Source organism: Melanaphis sacchari, unplaced genomic scaffold (genome assembly GCF_002803265.2).
Source record: "Melanaphis sacchari strain LSU unplaced genomic scaffold, SCAv2.0 Contig88_pilon_pilon, whole genome shotgun sequence".
In the NCBI taxonomy this organism is placed as follows: domain Eukaryota; kingdom Metazoa; phylum Arthropoda; class Insecta; order Hemiptera; family Aphididae; genus Melanaphis; species Melanaphis sacchari.
The window spans coordinates 950,436-970,063 of NW_020271625.1; the positions used below are offsets into that span (position 1 = coordinate 950,436).

The 19,628-nt window shown below is 26.7% G+C and overlaps 2 protein-coding genes across 2 annotated transcripts; both read right to left on the minus strand.

Annotated features, from left to right (window-relative positions):
- Nucleotides 1-2,266: 2,266 nt before the first annotated feature.
- Nucleotides 2,267-7,123, minus strand: LOC112602409 (cathepsin B-like). The gene is made up of 6 exons (XM_025350472.1): nt 6,930-7,123; nt 4,027-4,254; nt 3,754-3,954; nt 3,511-3,658; nt 2,788-2,898; nt 2,267-2,690 (listed from the first exon to the last, which is right to left on the minus strand). The coding sequence occupies exons 1-6, from the start codon at nt 7,047-7,049 to the stop codon at nt 2,473-2,475; spliced, it is 1,026 nt and encodes a 341-aa protein (XP_025206257.1). The 5' UTR covers nt 7,050-7,123; the 3' UTR covers nt 2,267-2,472.
- Nucleotides 7,124-15,082: 7,959 nt separating this feature from the next.
- Nucleotides 15,083-19,358, minus strand: LOC112602421 (cathepsin B-like cysteine proteinase 4). The gene is made up of 6 exons (XM_025350491.1): nt 19,091-19,358; nt 17,154-17,384; nt 16,859-17,059; nt 16,616-16,763; nt 16,439-16,549; nt 15,083-15,734 (listed from the first exon to the last, which is right to left on the minus strand). The coding sequence occupies exons 1-6, from the start codon at nt 19,208-19,210 to the stop codon at nt 15,523-15,525; spliced, it is 1,023 nt and encodes a 340-aa protein (XP_025206276.1). The 5' UTR covers nt 19,211-19,358; the 3' UTR covers nt 15,083-15,522.
- Between the last annotated feature and the right edge of the window lie 270 nt (nt 19,359-19,628).

The window sequence follows — 19,628 nt, forward strand, 5'->3', positions numbered from 1 at the left end:
TAAATTGTACTATTCATACGAAAATTTTTTCTTTTATATTTGAATTAAATTGTGTTTACTCTTTAACGTTTCGTTCTCATTGAATTCTTACTGGACACGATTATATTATCTTATATATCTCAGACCTTTAAATCGTCGTAGTTATATTTAATTAGTTACTTATTCTAGTTCTACTTAGAAAATATCAAAAATTATAATATACACATATCTTTTATTATTCCGAGCAAGAGTATGTAGTCATACAAAATCTTCATCAACGAATTTTCGAGAAATGTATTCCCTTGCATTATAGTTATAAGTGTTATAACTTTCGAGTAATTTGCATCGTGTATCTATAGAATAACTTTGTTTAACGTCTAAATAATAAATTGTAATTATAATCTAAATTATAACGACGTGACGTATAGTATTTATTATTAATATAATAAATAAAAATACGGCCATATTCTATGACCTTAGTAAACTATATCAAAATATCTACTTATTAATATACCTAATAGAGTTGGCACTTTTAACGGGTCACGGGGTCAGCTAGTTTTATATATATATAACGAACATCTAAAAGCGTGATCTGTTTGAACAGTTTATTCAATTATTGAGGAAATTATTAAACCCAGAGTGGCCTAAATAGATTTGTTGATTATTATTTATTACACGCAAACGGTATACGCACACATACTACACAGTGTACTCTGCGTGAACTGACCGCTATACATCTATACATCGTACACTCGTGCTGATGATTTACAATTACTACAATTTACTAAATATCAGACGACAATAGACAATATATATTAATGATTTTAGCTAATATTTAACTATTATTTCCTATATTTACTGTAAAAATGTATGTTATTGTGTTTATATATTGAGTAAGTAGTAACATACCTTCATATCTATCTATTTAATATTATTATTATCTGCACATATAGGTTATTTTTGGGTTATTTAATACAATCTATATTATATAAATATGAATCAAAAAGTTTCCAGTAGTGCAGATAAAAGAAAAATAAATTTCAATAAATAAAACGTAATTATCTATCCATGATCAGTGACCACTGATCAGGTAAATCCCACAATAGGTACACTAATTTATTTGTTTAAAATGTACATAGGCTAAACTTTTAAATATTAGAATACAATTTAAATATCAAAAAATTACATTAATAATTAAAAAGTAGGTTATTACTCTGTGTACATCAAGCCGTAAGATTTTCTGGCGCTAGATGCAAGTTTGAGTGCCCCCCCTTCCTATCAAAAATTTAAAAAAACACGTATTGATAAAAATTTGTTTTAAAATTCATTTTATTGACATAAAAAAACAAAAAATGAAATAGTATTAAATGAAAGAACATTATGCGCAACAACAAGCAAAAATTTTTAGTTTCATAATTAGAATTTTCTCGATTTTATTTCCTTAAATCAATTTCTTATGCAAATTTATTTTCTATAGATAAAATGACAAAATTTGAAAGTTTCTATTGGCCTATAGTTGATTTTAAATAATTGTTTGACGAATCTGTGGTATTTTATTTGTTTTTATTAGGTATCAAAGTTAATTTCGATAATTTTGAATAATCTGGTTTTGTGTTATTTTTCATGGTCAACGGTTCTAGATTATTTAACTTGGAATGTCTGTAGATTCGTCAATTTTACTGTTAGTGCATTATCAAGATCGTGACGGATTTTCACAAAATCATCAGAGTTACAATATTTTCGTACAATATGTTATGTTAAATTAAGGTTACTGTATAAAAACTTAACAATAATAACTTTTTTTGAAAACATTGTATTTCAAAATGTCACTGTGTGTACATAACATGATAATATACATCAGAGTTTTGAGTCCCCACAAATATTATTTTAGAATTACAATCAAAAAATGTTGACGACAAAAAAAAATTAAAATATTTATTAAGTATCATTGTTAAATCAATTTAATTATTTTAAATGTATATTTTAATTTAATTTAATTCAGTTAAGAATCTAATAAAATAATGAAACAATTATGAGAACAAATTAGTAAGCAAATTTAAGTGATATTATAACATTGAAAATGAATAGGTACAATTAACAATAAATGTATAAAAACTATAAAATCAGTGTTCGCATTAATATTGTACCTACTTATATTTATATTATAAATATACATCTACGTATTTATTATACAAACAAATATTATTAGTGCATTTATTATTTAAAAATATAGAGGATAAATCAAAATATTATCCATTAGGTACATAATTTTATTTAAAATAAAATAATAATTTAACAACATCTTTACCATAATACATATCAGAGTATAAAAAGACGTCAATTATTCACTTATCTGTATAGATAACATGAAAATCGACGTGATGTCAAATTAGTAGGTAACCGTTGAAAATAAAAATAAGGAATAGATTATTTATTTATACATAATCGAAAAAATTATAGTGTTCTCTTATGACTAGCACAATTAATTAGTTATTATATTTTAGTAGTAACCGGTACACCAGCAGTTGTCGAGTTATCGACTCCGCATTCGTTTGTGCCTCGTCGAATTTTGAATAAGCCTTGGTCGCCCCAAGTTACGTTCCACGAGTTGACCATTAGCCAATATGGTACTCCGTGTTCTTCACCCCAACCAATCAACTTCACAGCATGTCCTCCTAAATATGAGGCATTTTCCGATCTCACGTAAATGCCTAAAAACCATTAAATGTATGAAAGAAAATGTACTCGCAAAATATAGTGGATGATGGTGAATACCATAAACTATATACCATGTTCTTCATATTTTACCTGACTTGTAGCTAGGAAAATCATCATACACATCAAACGATGCTTCGATTGGCCCGTAATTTATGACGTCCTTTTGAATGCTTCTATAAGTTAGGTAATAGTAGTCTCTAGCTACAATCATAATTTCAACATTACGCGTGTATTTGACTTTATGTCATAAATTTCAAAGGCGGGCATTAACTAGTTTAAAAGTTAAAGTAAAGTTAATAGTAAATTTAATTTTGTTTTTTAAACTCGTTTATTTGAATAATTAGTTGATTTTTAATTTACTCAATAATTTAACTAGTTTAATTTATTATGGAAATAACTTAGCTTTTATTGGTTAATTAAAAAGTAATCCATAACAAGTTGAACTTAATTTTTTTTTAGACATTTTTAGTTTTCATATTTTTATAGTTTTATATACACGGAATACAACGTTTCAAATAAAAATAATTCAATGCAACAATAGTAGTCAAAATACTACAATTTATGCTTAAATATAATTTAAGAAATTATAAAAAACATAATCTTTATTTATGTGAACAACTTAACTTACTGGTTTATTAAAAAAGTAGATAATTTTTTTTTTAACTGAATAAATTTAATATATTAAATATATAAATTTATTATTTGTTAACTATTAACTTCTAATTCAACGAACTTATGTTCACTTAACATAACTCGAGAAGATTATTCTCATTACCTTTCCCGCCTTTGATAAACTATAAAAATAAATTATACTGTATCTGTGATCTTCATTGAAATTGAGATCTTGATCTCCATAACATTTTCTCTTGCATCTGTGATTCAATTCCATTGGTTGACCTGCACATGTATTATTTCCTCGTTCATCATAGGGACAAGGCGGCACTCTGTATGGTTCACATCCCTAAAAACGACGGACGAACGGTTAATCTAAATATATATATATATGTGTGTGTGTGTGTGTGTGTGTGTGTGTGTTAATTAGTTAATCACACACACCTCTTCTGATTTATAATCTCCTCCAGTTACTAGACCGTGTTTCTTAAAACGTTTCCAAGCTCTTATCGGATAACCACCGTAACATCCGTTACCGCATAAATGACAGCAGAAAGTTATTTCTTCGGCGGATAGCGATTGATTAAAATCTCCATTTGTAGCTATACACAAACGGTCAGCGAATGCTGAGCTCGTCGCCAACGCCTAATGAAATAACATATTTAAAATAAACGTACAACTTTAACATAAGCTCGACAATATTTTAATTTTACTTACCCAAGATGATCCACAATTTCCTTGGTCTCTGATTTTTCCGATTGTTTTGCAACGTATCCATTGTTTCCTCGCGTCAAATTTTATGGGAATTTCCACATACGATTTGTAAGCGTCATCCTCAGATTTGTATATTTTATAATTAACTTTGTTAGGAATTTGTACTCCTTTAGATCCCAAAAGTCTTAAAATATGTTCTTTTGGTGTACTTGGGTTGAAATTAACACCGGCCTAATTTATTAATTTATGCGTTATGGTAATTAAATGTGAATAAATAAATATTGATTTTAGGAATACTTTATTGTTTTTAGTAGAATGATGTATAAATGTATCAATTTATTCTTTGGTGTGTATACACAATTTATATTAGAAAAATTGAGTTGATTTTCAACTTCAATACATCTTTTTTGGTAATAAAATGAATCTAGTTGGTACTAAGTTAAAATTAAATTAAAAATTCCCAGCTCTTTTCAAAATAATCGGAAAAATAAAAATTAGAGAAAAACGTCAAGATTCACGCAAATCAATATTTGGCAAGATTAATTGTTGTAATTCAAAAACAAAAAAAACTATACGTTATGTAGTTCTCATATTATAAATAGTATCTATACTTAATAAAATTTTCAAAATATTTTTCTAATTTTTGAGTAATTTAAATAAATTTGTGATTTTTGATTCTTTTTCTGTGAATGTCAGTTAAGTTAACAAACTCAAAAATTTAATATAAAATACTTAATACATTTTTTTATCATACAAAAAAATAAAATAAAGTAAAGTAACTGAAAAGAAAAAATTAACGTAAATTCACAATACATTTTTACGAGTATTGATGTTAAAATGTTGACAAAATATTAAAAATAGAATACTCGGGAGTAAAATAGCTTTACAAATCTATTTAAACTATGTCACGGTAAGTCAGTATTAACTCAAAAGTTAATAATAATAATTTATAAGTATATGATATAAACAATGTTTATGTAAATTGTGGTCGGTCAGAAGCAGTAACAAAATGAAAAAAAAAAGAGTGTATGAAAAAATTTAATTAGAAAGTAAGGTTTGCACTTCTCCATTGAGCCATATTAAATTATTTTACTGATTTAATTAATTTCTAACATACTATTAGATTTTGAAGAAAAAAATTCGAATTCCTAAACCTTTGTACATTTAAAAACAAAGATAAGAAAAATTATATAACAACAAAATTTACTATCATATTTGACAGATGTAAAAAATATGATCGCAATATATTTCATATATTATAATATTATAGGTACTATAGATATGTTATGAATGTAAATAATTGTATTATAAACCGCATATTTATTTATTTATCGAATATGCTAACACTTAAAACTTACATATTAATAGAGCAGATAAACTTCAAAATTAATTCGATACTTTTGAAGTAGGTTCTGTATTGTTCATTGGTATGGTAAGCTGCTTAACAGGAAAAGAGCTTGTTGACCGCTTACCAGTATTTGTTTCTTTTTAAAGTTCTGAAAAACTTTTTAATATTCCTGTAGTTATATCTAGAACTGGTCAAAATTAAGCAGATATCAAGCACTTGAAGAATGGAGCTTTATTGGTTATGAATAAACTCTGTGTTGCGATACAACCTTTTCGAACACAGATTGTCTAAAAGAAGCATGTATAATACTTGAAAAACTATATTTGAAAGTACTTATTTATACTTTCTCTGTATGTATCACATTTTCAATATTTTGCTTACATCTACGTTTGAAGTAAACGTTGTGGCAAGAGTATTAAATAAAAAATTGAACAAAGTTTGAATTATCTAAGAGATATAATTTTTAACTAGGGTACATTTTTGCCAAAATCATTGCATTTATTATATTATTGATAATATTAATATTTAATAAATTATTGAAATAGTGTATATTTTTATCATTCATTTTTTTTTATTAACTTTAGAGTTAATACAGAATTACCGTAGAATAGTGTGGAAAATTTAATGATATTAATCTTATATTACAAACATACACATTTCATTAAAAAAATAGTATGATTTAATTTTTCGCGCATTTACTAAATTTACAACTTTTTTGTATACATTATTTCTCAAACAACAATTAGTTTGTGCAGAGATTAGACACACTACACATTTTTTCAATTTTAAAATGCTTATAAAAATCTTCAGCTCTATTCGTTTTACTTGGATGGATGGGTTGAAGTATGAATAAGTAAAATATATGACGCAAAAACATAATAAAGGAAGTGTAATCTATCAAGTAGAACAAAGCTATTAAATTTGAAAAATATGTTTTCCTAATGTTTTCTTAAGAAAAATATTTATATATAATAAAACAGTAATTATATTTTATTTTCCCTCGTTATATTTTAAATTTTTTTGCCTGCATTATGATAATATCGTGTTATAGGATATCAAAGCATGTGACATGTGTTTCTCACTTAGGTATTTATGTGCTGTGTAAAAATAAGTTTATCTTCAAAAAATATAATACTATATACTGACTCATAAAAATAATAGTTATAAATTTAAATTGTATACATTTGAGTAAATAATTTTGAGCAATATAAAATTAATATTCTATATATTTTAAACTTGCCTATGAACGCATAGTAAATAAGTAAAGTGTATTATTATACACATGAGCATGGAGTTAATTCTGTAGTATAATATTTTGTGCGCAAACAATTTATGGGTTTCAAATAGAACATTTAAAAATGTAATTGAATTATTTGTTACCCTAATTTTATATACACTTTTTAGAAGTTTTAAAATATAAATTTATAAAATGTATATCAAAAAATACAATTTATGACATTTATGTTATATTATTATTATTGCTATACCATTACTTACAGACTACAATAACTAAGTATGAGTAGTATGATATATTTCTATAAAAATAAACATGTTTTACCTTCCATGTTGTTGCCTTTTCATTGATTTTGTTAATGAAATCTTTTTCCAAGAAATATGCTTGTTCCGTCACATAGCCATTGATTAAAATAATAGACACAAAAGGAATTATTCTAATCATTATTAATATGTTGTTTCTTAATGTATAACAAAAATAAAATAAAGTATCTACTGCATTGCAGCCAGTGAATACAACAATAGTATAACAAGTTTCGTTATTTAAATATTGTACTACATTTATATACATCCCATTCCCTTGACATTATGTTATTAAGTATTTCTAAGAAATTTTTTTTATAAAATTGTCAAGTGTTTGTATACTAAATAATAAAAATAATCTATTCAATTGAAAATTCCATAGTCATTTTATAATACACAAAAAATATTAAAAATATAAAATTCCCATGAGTAAATTCCACTTGAAAATGTACGTATAAGTACAACTATTTTTTTATCAAGTTTGTATAAAGTTTTGATATCGTTTTGATTACTTGTTTCAATATTATTGTCAATTGAAAAGTTATATCAAAATCACAAGTTAACCTCTTTACATTGAAGGACTATTAAGTATCTACTGATAATAATAATATTTTACAAAAAAAAAAAAATTAAATACGTTTTTCTATGTCAACAGAGTGCTATATTTATAGTAACATTTATGCGTATTTAGTACATTATAAAAACAATGTTTCATAATTATAATTAAAATGCTTTTTCTAGCTAATTTTAGCAATTTTAAAATTAAATAAATAAAATATTTTAACAAATATTTTATTAATGAGCTATCATGAAAATTTTGAAGTAGTCATATAATAAACAAAACGACTTGCAATAAATACCTATCGATATCAAATAATACATAACTATTTATCCTCAAACGATTTTTAATATTTTGTTGTGACAAAAAAAAAAAAAATGGATAACCGTAGATACTTGAAATTCTTACTGAATATTCATATGATATTTTTTTATACACGACAATATTTTCAAGATATTTTTTATCTCTTCAAGTTATTCATACAGATTTGAAACTTTTAATTTAATTTAGTTTTATTTTTATAAATGTTAATAAAAATTGATTTAATCGATGAAAATTCTTGAAAATCGTGTATAAAATCCCACATAAATTGTTTTTATTGATGTCTAGAAATATTTACAATGCAAAATAATTATATACCTAATTAAAATACCTAGTGAAAATCAAATGTATAATATTTATAGCCGAAACTTGAAAATTGAATACAAAGTTATGTAATTGATACTTAAACTATTAATTAGGTAGTAAAATATAAATAATCAAAATCAATTGTTTATAAAAATTATCTAGATATCAATGAAAATACGGGTCTCAAAACATTAACTGAATATTTTTACAACAGTCAACATTAATAATCGTATTTATATATTTTCTTTCGAAAGTTTTTTTTTAAAAATTCAGTTTTAGAAAAATATTAAAATTAAATTAGTTAATTATTTTAGAGATGATCAATTAATATCAACATGGATTGATGAAAATGATAACACTTGCTTTAAATATTATACATTTATTCTCGAAAAACTCATCGTATGTAAAATATTCAAAAAGGCAAAACATTTTACAACAATATCATATCAAACAAAAATAGCAAAGTTGAAAATTATTAATCATATATTTAAAATTAATTTTATATTAAATAATAAAAATATTGTCGTTTATTTTTATTTCTTTTATTATATTACTATATAGTTTACAATTAATGCACTATTACAATAAAAATATTTAAATGATATAAACAACGTTTAATATAAATATTACAATAGATACTTAATAATACTTTTTTAATAACTCTCGGTTATTTTTAAAGTATTGTGGGGATAACAGATGTTGGTGTAGACTATCTGCCCTACATAACAATTTGACTCGTCGAGTTGTGAACGAGTTTGAGGTCGAAATGTTGGGATAAAAAAAAACAAGTCAGCGTTTCATAATTATACATAATATCCAGGAGTAAACTGGCCCGGGCGATCACAGATTAAGGCCCAGCCGCTCAGGTGTTATAGTATAATACAAATAGCATTATCCCAGCATACATTTCTTAATATTAATAGCCTAGACAAATAGAATAAGTGACTTTTCCTCACTCCCAATTATTCAATCATCGTCATTCGGCCTATTTGCAATATACAATTTTAAAAAAAATTTCTTATTCTCTATTATCAACTAAAATATACAATTATTATTGTAATCTATTATCGTAAAGCCAAAAATTCTAACAGCCCAAGGGGCGATCGCCCACCCGCCCGTCGGCCCAGTCCGCCCCTGGTAATATAGTGTAATAATTGCAAAAAATAAAAATTATTCGTACATAGAAAAAGTATAAAAATATATTAAAAGCGTCGTGAGATCAAGAAACGCGCGTGGTCGGGCGCGTAACAATGTGCGGCGCAAACGTGTGCATGGAGGTCGGTTTGAGAGTCGAGTCGAAACAGTACACGAACGTTTGCGTGTTACAGAGGTCGATGTTGCGAAGCGGACGTATAAAACTCGAGTGACAGATAAAGACGTCGCACTAGGCGTCGTTGATGCCGCGACGAGTCGAGCGTGAGAGGAGGGGGTGCAGTATATGTAAATTGATTCCCGATCGGAAACATGACGCGGTACAATAATTCATAACAACAAAAATGAAAAAATTTACAATAAATATAATGAAAAAATATGATGGTGATAATCCCGTATCGCCACATTACTCCCACTCAGTGAAAAGAAAAACAACCGCGCGTTGTTTTCAATCGTAATTACGCGTGTAGGAATGCTGGCTTGAGTCGGTTGATGGGAATCCAGGTCGTCGAATGATCGCGTTGTACCTTGGAAGTTTTTTCACGGTGTCCCAGCACTGCGTAAGGTCCCTCGTGATGCGGTTGAAGTGGCGGCTTGACTACGTCGATCTTAGTGAAGACGAGGTGACTGGTCCGGTCGAGATCGGTGGGCATGAACGTGGTGCGTCGAGTGTCGTGGTCTGTCCCGGACGTATAGCGCAGCTGGCTCCTCATTTGACGCAGAAAGACCCTGGCTCGGGCGAATGCGGTTCGGGCGGTGTCTGGTGGAAAAACTCGCCTGGGAGTCGGAGCGTCGCGCTGTACACCAGCTCGGCGAGTATGTGTTCGGGGCCGGCTTGGATCGTGGGACGGAGCGTGAGAAGCACGATGGATAGCTTCGTGGACCAGCTCGTCGATTTATGCGCGGATTTGAGCATTCAGTGAAAACGTTCAACCATAAAGTTAGATTGCGAGTGGTAGGTGATGTTTTCGTGTGTTGAACTTCGAATGTAATCAAGTGTGACTGGAAAAGCTCGGGTTTGTACTGCAAGCCTTGATCGGTCGTGAGCGTCGCGTGACGGGCAAATTGCTGCGAGCTGTGCGGGCAAAGTCAAATGACGTTTTTGAGCGCATTGAGACGTGCGTCGGAGTTGTTATGCGATATGACGATGGCGACTTCGTAGAATTCGTAAAGCTCCGTCTAGGTCGATGACAAGAAGATCGCGGCGAAACGAAGTTTGGGCGGGGCGCTTGGCTACCGAATCGAGTGAGTCAAGGAAACCCGCGATGACGTTTGGCGTTGTTGGCGGAAGTCTTATAAATAGCCGGAACTGCTCGCGCGATGCGTCTCCCATGTTGTCGGGATGGACGCCTCGAATGTCGCGCAGTAGATGAGATTTCGTGAGGTCGCAGATTCCGCCCGATTAAATAGAAGATTGGGATCTCGTGCGCGTTGGTAAGACTTGCGGTACAATAATTAATTACAACAAAAATGGTAAAATTTACAATAAATACAAAGAAAAATCATGGTGGTGATAATCTCGTATCGCCACAATATTTTAGCAGACTGAACTTGTACCTAGCTATTATCAGTTTAAAATGAAAATTTAAACTAACATTTTAAAATAACAGAATATTATAAATTATAATTAAAAACATAATATAATTTATTAATTGTTTATTTTTTGTTATTTATTAATTTTTTTTTTTTTTTTAGTTATGCTTAAATAGTGGTACCTACTTACTATAAATGTGTACAGTAAAAATAAAATTTATAGTTATATATTTATTATTATTATGTATTATTTTATAGTTTTAATAAATATTAAAACTAGATCAATAAATACAAGTTATATTTCAAATACATACTTATTATAACTATTACGTAATTAATTATTATAATATAGGTTTATTTTAATTTTTATAGTCGTTTAATCTATTCTGAATTAATTGGTTATTTGTTTTTATTATATTCGTCGTTGAGAATAAAAATAATATTATTTTAATGTACAATTAAAATTATCAATCTCTGACGTCACGAACTTGCGACCAAACCTTGATATTAATAACTAAATTAATAAAATGTAATTTTATGAAAAATTATTTATTCATTGATACAACGCCATCCATTGGCAACCAGTGTAAACATAATTTTAGTAGCCAAAAATATTTCTATCCTATGGCTTATTTGTTTATTATACATTTATACCTATACATCTTGAGTTATAATTTGGACGAAATAATATATTTTAATTGTGAATAACGATATTCATTATTTTATAAATAAAAAAAGTTTAAAAATATGATTCATAGATACATAATATTTTTACGTATTTTATACATAAATTTATATAAATTCAAACGTTTCAGCAAAAAATAATTCAACCTATTGTATTACTATAATATGTAGTAAAATAAATTATTTTAGTACTTCATTGAAATTTTTCGTAATTAAAATTTACAATTCACACAAAACGTCACCTGAAACATTTTTGTTATAAAAGCGAAAACGATTGAAACTTAATAATATAAAACACAATTGAAAATAAAATAAATTAAATTAACTTTTTAAAATAAAAATTGAAATCTTTACTTTCATATTTGTTTAAAATCAATTCAGTTAAATTAGTTGTTAAATATTAATGGAAAGCTAAATATAACTAGTTATTAATATAATGTAATTAAATTCTTTACTTAGACCATTTAACTCTTTAATTTCAACTTTGTATTTTAAATTTTCCTATTTGATATGAAAAAAATTCAAATATAAACTTATAACATATAGAACATAATATAATTAGAAGCAAATAACTTTTAAATTACCATTATTATAATATTTATATTTATTTATATTTATTATAACATATTTTCTTTCTATTTTTAAAATAATTCGGTCACAGTAATAACCATTAACATCAAAGTATAACAAACCTATACGTATCATGATAATATGTATATTGCTTACTGTACAGTGTACATTAATTAATTAGAAAGTCAGTAACTCTAGTTTATAATAATCAATGAATATTTTAATGCATTTTATTTTATGAAATATTATGTTATGACTCAGTTTTATTATAAATTATAAAAACAATAAACATTTTAAATTTATTTTGACTTGAAGTTAGTTACTGACTAACCATTTAATAAACTCAGTGTATAATTTATACGATTATTATTTATTACACATATATAAAAATATAACAAATATTTTTTTTCATTATGACTAAGTTAAAATCTATAACCCAAGAGAGCGGGCTGAAAATATCTACTAGGAGCAATCACTAGATTTGTAAATACATGCCAATAAAAAATAAACGCAATATTATAAAAGCTGTTATAATATTATAGAATGCAATTTAATTAGCTCAATTTTCATTTATCATAGGTATTAATAATAAAATGCAATAAGTCTTTATGTTTTAAATTAAAATAATACTTATTTTGTTAGCATTAAAGAAATATTTTGTAAATATACATAACTGTAACTTGCAAGTTACAATATATAAATTCAGTAAATATATATTTTGGCAAAAATTAATTCAATCAATCAAAGGTTGTATAAATAGATCTATATTTACTCGAAATTACAAAATATAGGTACCTATACTTATAACATTTTTTTTTTATTTTCTAAGAATATATTAACCGAACAAGTAACTAGATAAATAAAATTACATTGATCAAAAAAAATTACCTACATGTGTAGACAAATATGTAATAAAAAATCATTATAAAATCTCATACACACTGAAAAATCAATAAAAATACGTCATTTAATAATAAAGTTTATTTTATTTTATCAACAAAGACAAAATATTATATGACTGTTATTATGATAACTAGTTAGTGAAACACCATCAGATGTCAAATTATCAACACCAAATTCGTTTATGCCTCGTTGAACTTTGAAAAGACCAGTATTACCTCATAGTGCATTCCATAAGTTTGCCATCAACCAATACGAAATTCTTTTTTTTTCACCCCGTACTATCAATTTTATGGAATGTCCTCCAAAGAACGTTAACACCCTAAAACATGATATTTTAATAATATTATTATAATAAATAAAACTACATATAATGTACTCAAATTTTGACTGGTTTATTTGACTTGAACAGAGAAAATCGTCTTACAAAATCAAACGATGCTTCAATTGCTTCATAAGTCACAGCGTCCTTTTATATGATTATGTAAATTAGGTAGTAGTAGTTACGTACAAGGACAATGATTAAATAGGTTAAAAAATGTAAAAATATCAAAATAAATCTTAATCGAATTCGAGGACCTGATTTTTATAACACTTTTCTACGTATTTATGATTTGATTCACTTGGTTGACCTAAACATGTATGATTTCCTTGTTGGTCATAAGAACAAAGCAATTTGCATGACTTACAACCCTAAAAATGACGGGTGAAAAGTTAAAATAAATATTAATATTAGTACTATTCTCTGAAAAGATTGTTTTCTTTTCCGGATTTTAAATCTTCTCCAGTTACTAGACCATGTTTCTTAAAATATTGTCAAGCTCTTATCCAATAACCATCGTAATATCTGTTACCACATGAATGACAAAAGAAATTGATAAGAATTCATTAAAATTTCTTTTTTTTAGATACACACAAACGGCCGGCAAACGCCGAGCTCATTACCAAAGCCAAATAAAATAATTTATGTTCAAATTTTGACACGGGTCGATCGATATTTTACCCAACACCATCCACAATTTCCTTAGTCTCGAACTTTTTCAATTGTGTTAAAATTTTTTCCTAACATCAAAGCACCTTGGAATTCTGCAGGATAATTTTTTGTAAGCTCCGTCATCGATCTTGTACATTTCAAAATTAAATTTTTTTGGAATTTGTACTCCTTTAGATCCCAAAAGTTTTAAGAAATATTCCCGTATAGCGTATTTGAGTCGAAATTCACCCCAGTCTTGATCATCAAAATATTCAATAATAATTAATATTATTAAAAATATAATATATAAATACTTTATTTTCACAACTAAAAATCGTTCAAGTATTTTATTAAATATAGGTATGTATATTGGACGTACGTATACTTTTTTCTTTTCTTTATTACTTTGTTTTATTCAATAAATTCTTTTTTACTTATTAAATAAAAAAAAAAAAAATGTTAAGTAATTTCTAAATATTTGAGATAAGAGAGAAGATATTCATCAACTATATGTAAAGGGTCTTTTTAATCTTAATATTATTAAATAAATACGATAATTAATTAACAACCATTATAAACATTGTTCTATTTGTAATTTACAATTTTTATAAATGTTAACTTACACAAATTGATTATTAAGACTTGAGAGTAATTTAAATATAATGTTCTGAAATCTCTTTATTTAATAAATAAAGTCAGTATGGCTTTTCTCAATGAAAACATAAACAATGTACGACTTGCATTCAATGTAGTTGCTTGCTTATTGATTTAGGTTATAGCATTTTTTCGCATCAAGTATGCTTGTTCTGTTATAGAGATGCTCAAACACACTATAAATTATAATATTAACAACCTATAAAACTGTTACTCAAATTAAATACTTGATTCAAGTGTTTCTCATAAGACACTATTAATTGTATTTTAGTTTTTCATATTATAGCAATTGATTTATCATGATTATGTATAATATATGTAATGCATATTATATGGTACATGGTATATACAGTACACTGTTTATTCATAAAATTATTCAATGATAAATTTTTTATTTTATATTTAGATGCAACATATATTTTAGATTATTTACATAAAAACTAAATTCAAAAGAGTAATTTAAGAATTATTCATTATATTTTATAGAAGTATTTTAATTTAATATTCATTAATATTTTCCTTCTGCTACTTTTAGAATTCTAACAGTCAAATGGAACATTAATGAATGTATCTACAATGCGTTAATTTTGTATAATTTAGATTATAAATATTATTTATTATTTAATCATTAAACAGTATTACTTTGTAGATAAACAATAAAGTTACAACCATAATGCAAGGGAATACATTTCTCGAAAATTCGATGATGAAGGTTTTGTATGACTATATGCTCTTGCTCGAAACAATAAAAGATAAGTGTTTATAATTTTTGATATTTTCTAAGTAAAACTAGAATAAGTAATTAATTAAATATAACTACGACGATTTAAAGGTCTGAAATATATAGAAAATATAATCATGTCCAGTGAGAAATCAATGAGAACAAAACGTTAAAGAGTAAATACAAATAATTCAAATATAAAAGAAAAAATGACAATATTCTCGAATGAATAGCATAATTTATTAATTGATTACTGGTACACCGCCAGTTGTCGAATTATCGATTCCGCATTCATTTGTGCCTCGTCGGATTTTGAATAAACCATGGTCGCCCCAATCTTCGTTCCACGAGTTGACCATCAACCAATATGGGACTCCAAATTCTTCACCCCAACCGATCAACTTCACAGCGTGTCCTCCCAAGTACGTAGCATTTTCCGATTTCACATAAACACCTGAAAGCCATAAAATTTAATTGCTTAGAAATGATAATTCCTCACGTGTGTGTCTCCAATTTCTACTCTAAGGAGATTTGTTAGTGTCCATTTTTAAGGAGTTCAATATAGGCAATTATTTAATTACATGTGAATGATGTGTATAATAATATGTGTTTAATATTTAGTGATTATTAGCATGTGCCACTGGAGTGCAAATATGGCGGTAGAAAGCTCGATGCGTGTGTATAATAACACCATGATATGTTCGACGAGTATAATATATTTCTAATAACAAATTTGGTTTGTTTTCCAGTGGATCAATAAAGGAAATATAATAAATAATGCAATAAAAAAATCTAAAAACATCTTCGATTTCTTTGTAAAACTCACACAATCACACTTTTTTCAGTTCCGTGTACTTTTAATCAATGTATGACAGTTATTAATTGTTTATATTTTAAGAACAAATTTAAGCGAAGAGTTAGAAAAACTTGAAAACTTTGATAAAATTGGATGATCAGTCTAAATAAGTAAACTCACACTGAATTCAAGTGAGTTTTTACACTTCTCATCGCACTATTGGTTTTATCAAAAATATAGTTAAATATAGACTTAGTTTTTGTAAAAATGTACTCGTTATATAATTTTCTCTAAAAAAATGAAACTTAATAGTATTTGCGAAATAATTAGTCATCCATATCTATTCACTTTTATAGTTTTACCTGACTTGTAACTGATAAAGTCGTCATACACTTCAAACGACGCTTCAATTGGTCCATAAGTCATAACATCTTTTTGAATAGTTGAATATGTAAGGTAATAATAGTCTCTCGCTGTAATCATGATTTAATCAAATTTAAAACGTATTAACGTTACACAACTAATAAAATAATTTATACTGAATTTGTGGTCTTCTTTAAAGTCAATTTCTTGATCTCCATAACACATTCTCGTGCATCTGTGATTTTTTTCCATTGGCTTACCCCTACACGAGCTATTTCCATACTCGTCACGAATGCACGGCGCGACTCGATATGGCATACAACCCTAACAGTTCATGAATAATAACATTAATGGTACACGTTCGTTGATTATGTTAAACATTTTATATAAAAACTTTCTACCAATCGATCCAATCATACCTCTCCCGATCTATAATCTCCTCCTGTAACGATACCGTGTTTACTGAAATATTCCCAAGCTTTAATCGGGTAACCTCCGTGACAACCAAAACCACACAAATGGCAGCAAAAAGTTAATTCTTCTGCGGATAACAGTTGGTTGGATTCATAATTTGTGGCTATACATAAACGGTCGGCAAACGCTGAACTCGTGGCTAAGGCCTAATACAATTGTACGTACAGTTATTTCGTATATATATATAAATTTATATAATTCTATTAATTTAAACTTGAACTTATAATTATTCAAACGTACCCAGCACGATCCACAATTTCCTTGGTCACGTACTTGTCCGATCGTAATACAACGTCTCCATTCTTTCCTTGCGTCAAATTTTTTTGGAATTCTGTCAAATATATTATCATAAGCTTCGTCTTTTGATTTGTACATTTTAGGATTAAGTTTGTGTGCGGCTTGAACTCCTTTCGATCCCAAAAGTTTGATGATTTTTTCAATCGATGTTTTTGGATCGAAGTTAACACCGGCCTAATTGAATTGTTTTATCTTACAGTTGATATATTTATCATTGCTTATAATAATATAGATAATATTTCATATTTTAGAAATATGAGCCAGTGAGAATATAAAAATTATAATTCATAATTTATTTTATTTATTAAACGTGTGGCTGAGAATTATTGAATGATAAATTAATGATGTATTTCTGTATGTAATTTTAATTGTTTACTTAGTAATAAAAATATCGTGTATCAAAAAAAAAAAAAAAATTATGATTTTTATTTCCTTTGAAAATAATCACAATTTGGTAATCGTACATAAATTAATATTATATAACACCATAATTCTATTGAGAGAGTATTTATATCATAAACATTTCCAGGATTAAGAAGTGGAAAATCATAATATAATGAATCATTGTAACTATTTCTGTATGTTTAAATTTAAATAAAACGAAAAACTACATGAAAATAAAAATTAATTTTAACATGGTTGAAATCTAATAGTATAGATAGTACACTAACTATTTTTAATAGTATATTAACATAAATCAATTATAAAATATTCCTAGAAACAGTGGCTGAGTCCATTTAAAATCGTTTTTGAATATAAAAGTATATCATTGAATTCAGATTGATTATGTCCAATACCTACTTAACAACAAGGTACACTTAATATTCAAGCTTTTACTATAAAAAAAAAACGACTTCCTTGATTCCATTTTAATTAGGTATCTTCTTGATCAAAAGGTGAATGTGTATTCTAGTTTTAAATTTTTTTTAAATAATCATTATACAAACAGTTTATTATCATTTGCTTGTATAATTTTTGTATGCTATCACAATGTAATTTGTTAAGATAAATACATAGATTTGTTGTCCTAGTACTGAAAATATTAATTTAAATTTCAAAATTATTCAGTACTATATATATATTTTATTTTGTAAAATTTTTTTCAAACAAAAAAAAAAAATTGTACAACCACACAAAAACGTGAAAACAATTTTTCCATATGTGTCACATTACCATAGCTCGAAATGAGAAAATAATTCATCCATATGCTTTTAATTGTATACAAATTTATTTTTTGTGTTGTAAAAATTTTTAAGAATTAAGTACATAATATTGAATAATTTTTAAATTAAAATTCATATTTAGCAGTTCTAGTGTAAAGAACCTCAAATCAAGAAATATTATTTGATTTATTTTTATTTAAAATCATATTAAATTTTCTACTTTTTAATTTTAACAACAATCACAGTTTATGGATAATACTTATGAATAAATAATAAATATTATTTGTATCAACCGTATTATTTTTACAAAAATCAAAAAATTAGCTTGAAAGGTAAAAAAAAAAAATTGTTTTAACTGTTTAATCTCATATTGCGAATTGATCAATACGTTTAGTATACTCGTGTACGTATCACTTATTATTGTCAGTTCTTAATCAAATTAAATCTAACGAACATTAACAAACTTCTACTGATGTACGTTTTTCTCAATCATGCAGTTTTAATTTTTTTAATTTTATTATCTACATTAGGAATTAAATATTAACGGTTGTCATAATATAACAATACAAAGTGTTATATAATTTTATGTATGCGTAAAAGCAATACACAGTTTTATCTGATTTATCATGATACAAATAAAAATTATTCACTTATCTGATGTAAGTAGTTGATAAATTTTAAAAAAAGTGTTTATTTACTGTGTGCGCAATATCTTACCTTCCATGTCGTTGCTTCTTCGTTGATCTTTTCGATGAAATCTTCTTCTAGAAAATACGCTTGTTCTGTCGTATATATGCTGAACAAAATCACAGACAAGAAAGCCAATACCCTAGCCATCGTACCTATTGTATCTTCTAGAAACTGGTTGAATTTTTTTCCCGAAACTAAATTCTGATACAATAATGTGAAACGCTCAACGTATAATGTCGTCTGTTCACATAGATCGAAGTTGAACGATTAATGGTGGTTTACATCGTGTAAAATATGAATTAGTATTATAGTTGTACAATGTAGATACCTACATAATATTTTAATCCCGCTATTTGGATACATCGAATACAGATATGCAATATACCTATTAAATTGCTGTCACAAATGTTTCAAGGCAAAAACTCTTCAACATCAGAATCAAGTGTAACGCACTGCTTCGTATTTGTAAATCATATCATTATTTACGGAATAGAATTTTATTTGTAGGTTGAAAACCGAAAATTTATGATTTCAATATATTTATTACATGTTTTGTTGTAAAAGA

Excerpts from the sequence above, each read along its gene's own strand:
- LOC112602409 (XM_025350472.1), bottom strand. The coding sequence starts at position 7,049 with ATGATTAGAATAATTCCTTTTGTGTCTATTATTTTAATCAATGGCTAT. Across the intron at positions 4,255-6,929 it reads AAAAGGCAACAACATGGAAG|GCCGGTGTTAATTTCAACCC; the intron begins GTAAAACATGTT and ends TTAATAAATTAG. Across the intron at positions 2,899-3,510 it reads CAATGAAGATCACAGATACA|CTAGAGACTACTATTACCTA; the intron begins GTATAATTTATT and ends TTATGATTGTAG.
- LOC112602421 (XM_025350491.1), bottom strand. The coding sequence starts at position 19,210 with ATGGCTAGGGTATTGGCTTTCTTGTCTGTGATTTTGTTCAGCATATAT. Across the intron at positions 17,385-19,090 it reads AAGAAGCAACGACATGGAAG|GCCGGTGTTAACTTCGATCC; the intron begins GTAAGATATTGC and ends CAATTCAATTAG. Across the intron at positions 17,060-17,153 it reads GAAATTGTGGATCGTGCTGG|GCCTTAGCCACGAGTTCAGC; the intron begins GTACGTTTGAAT and ends CAATTGTATTAG.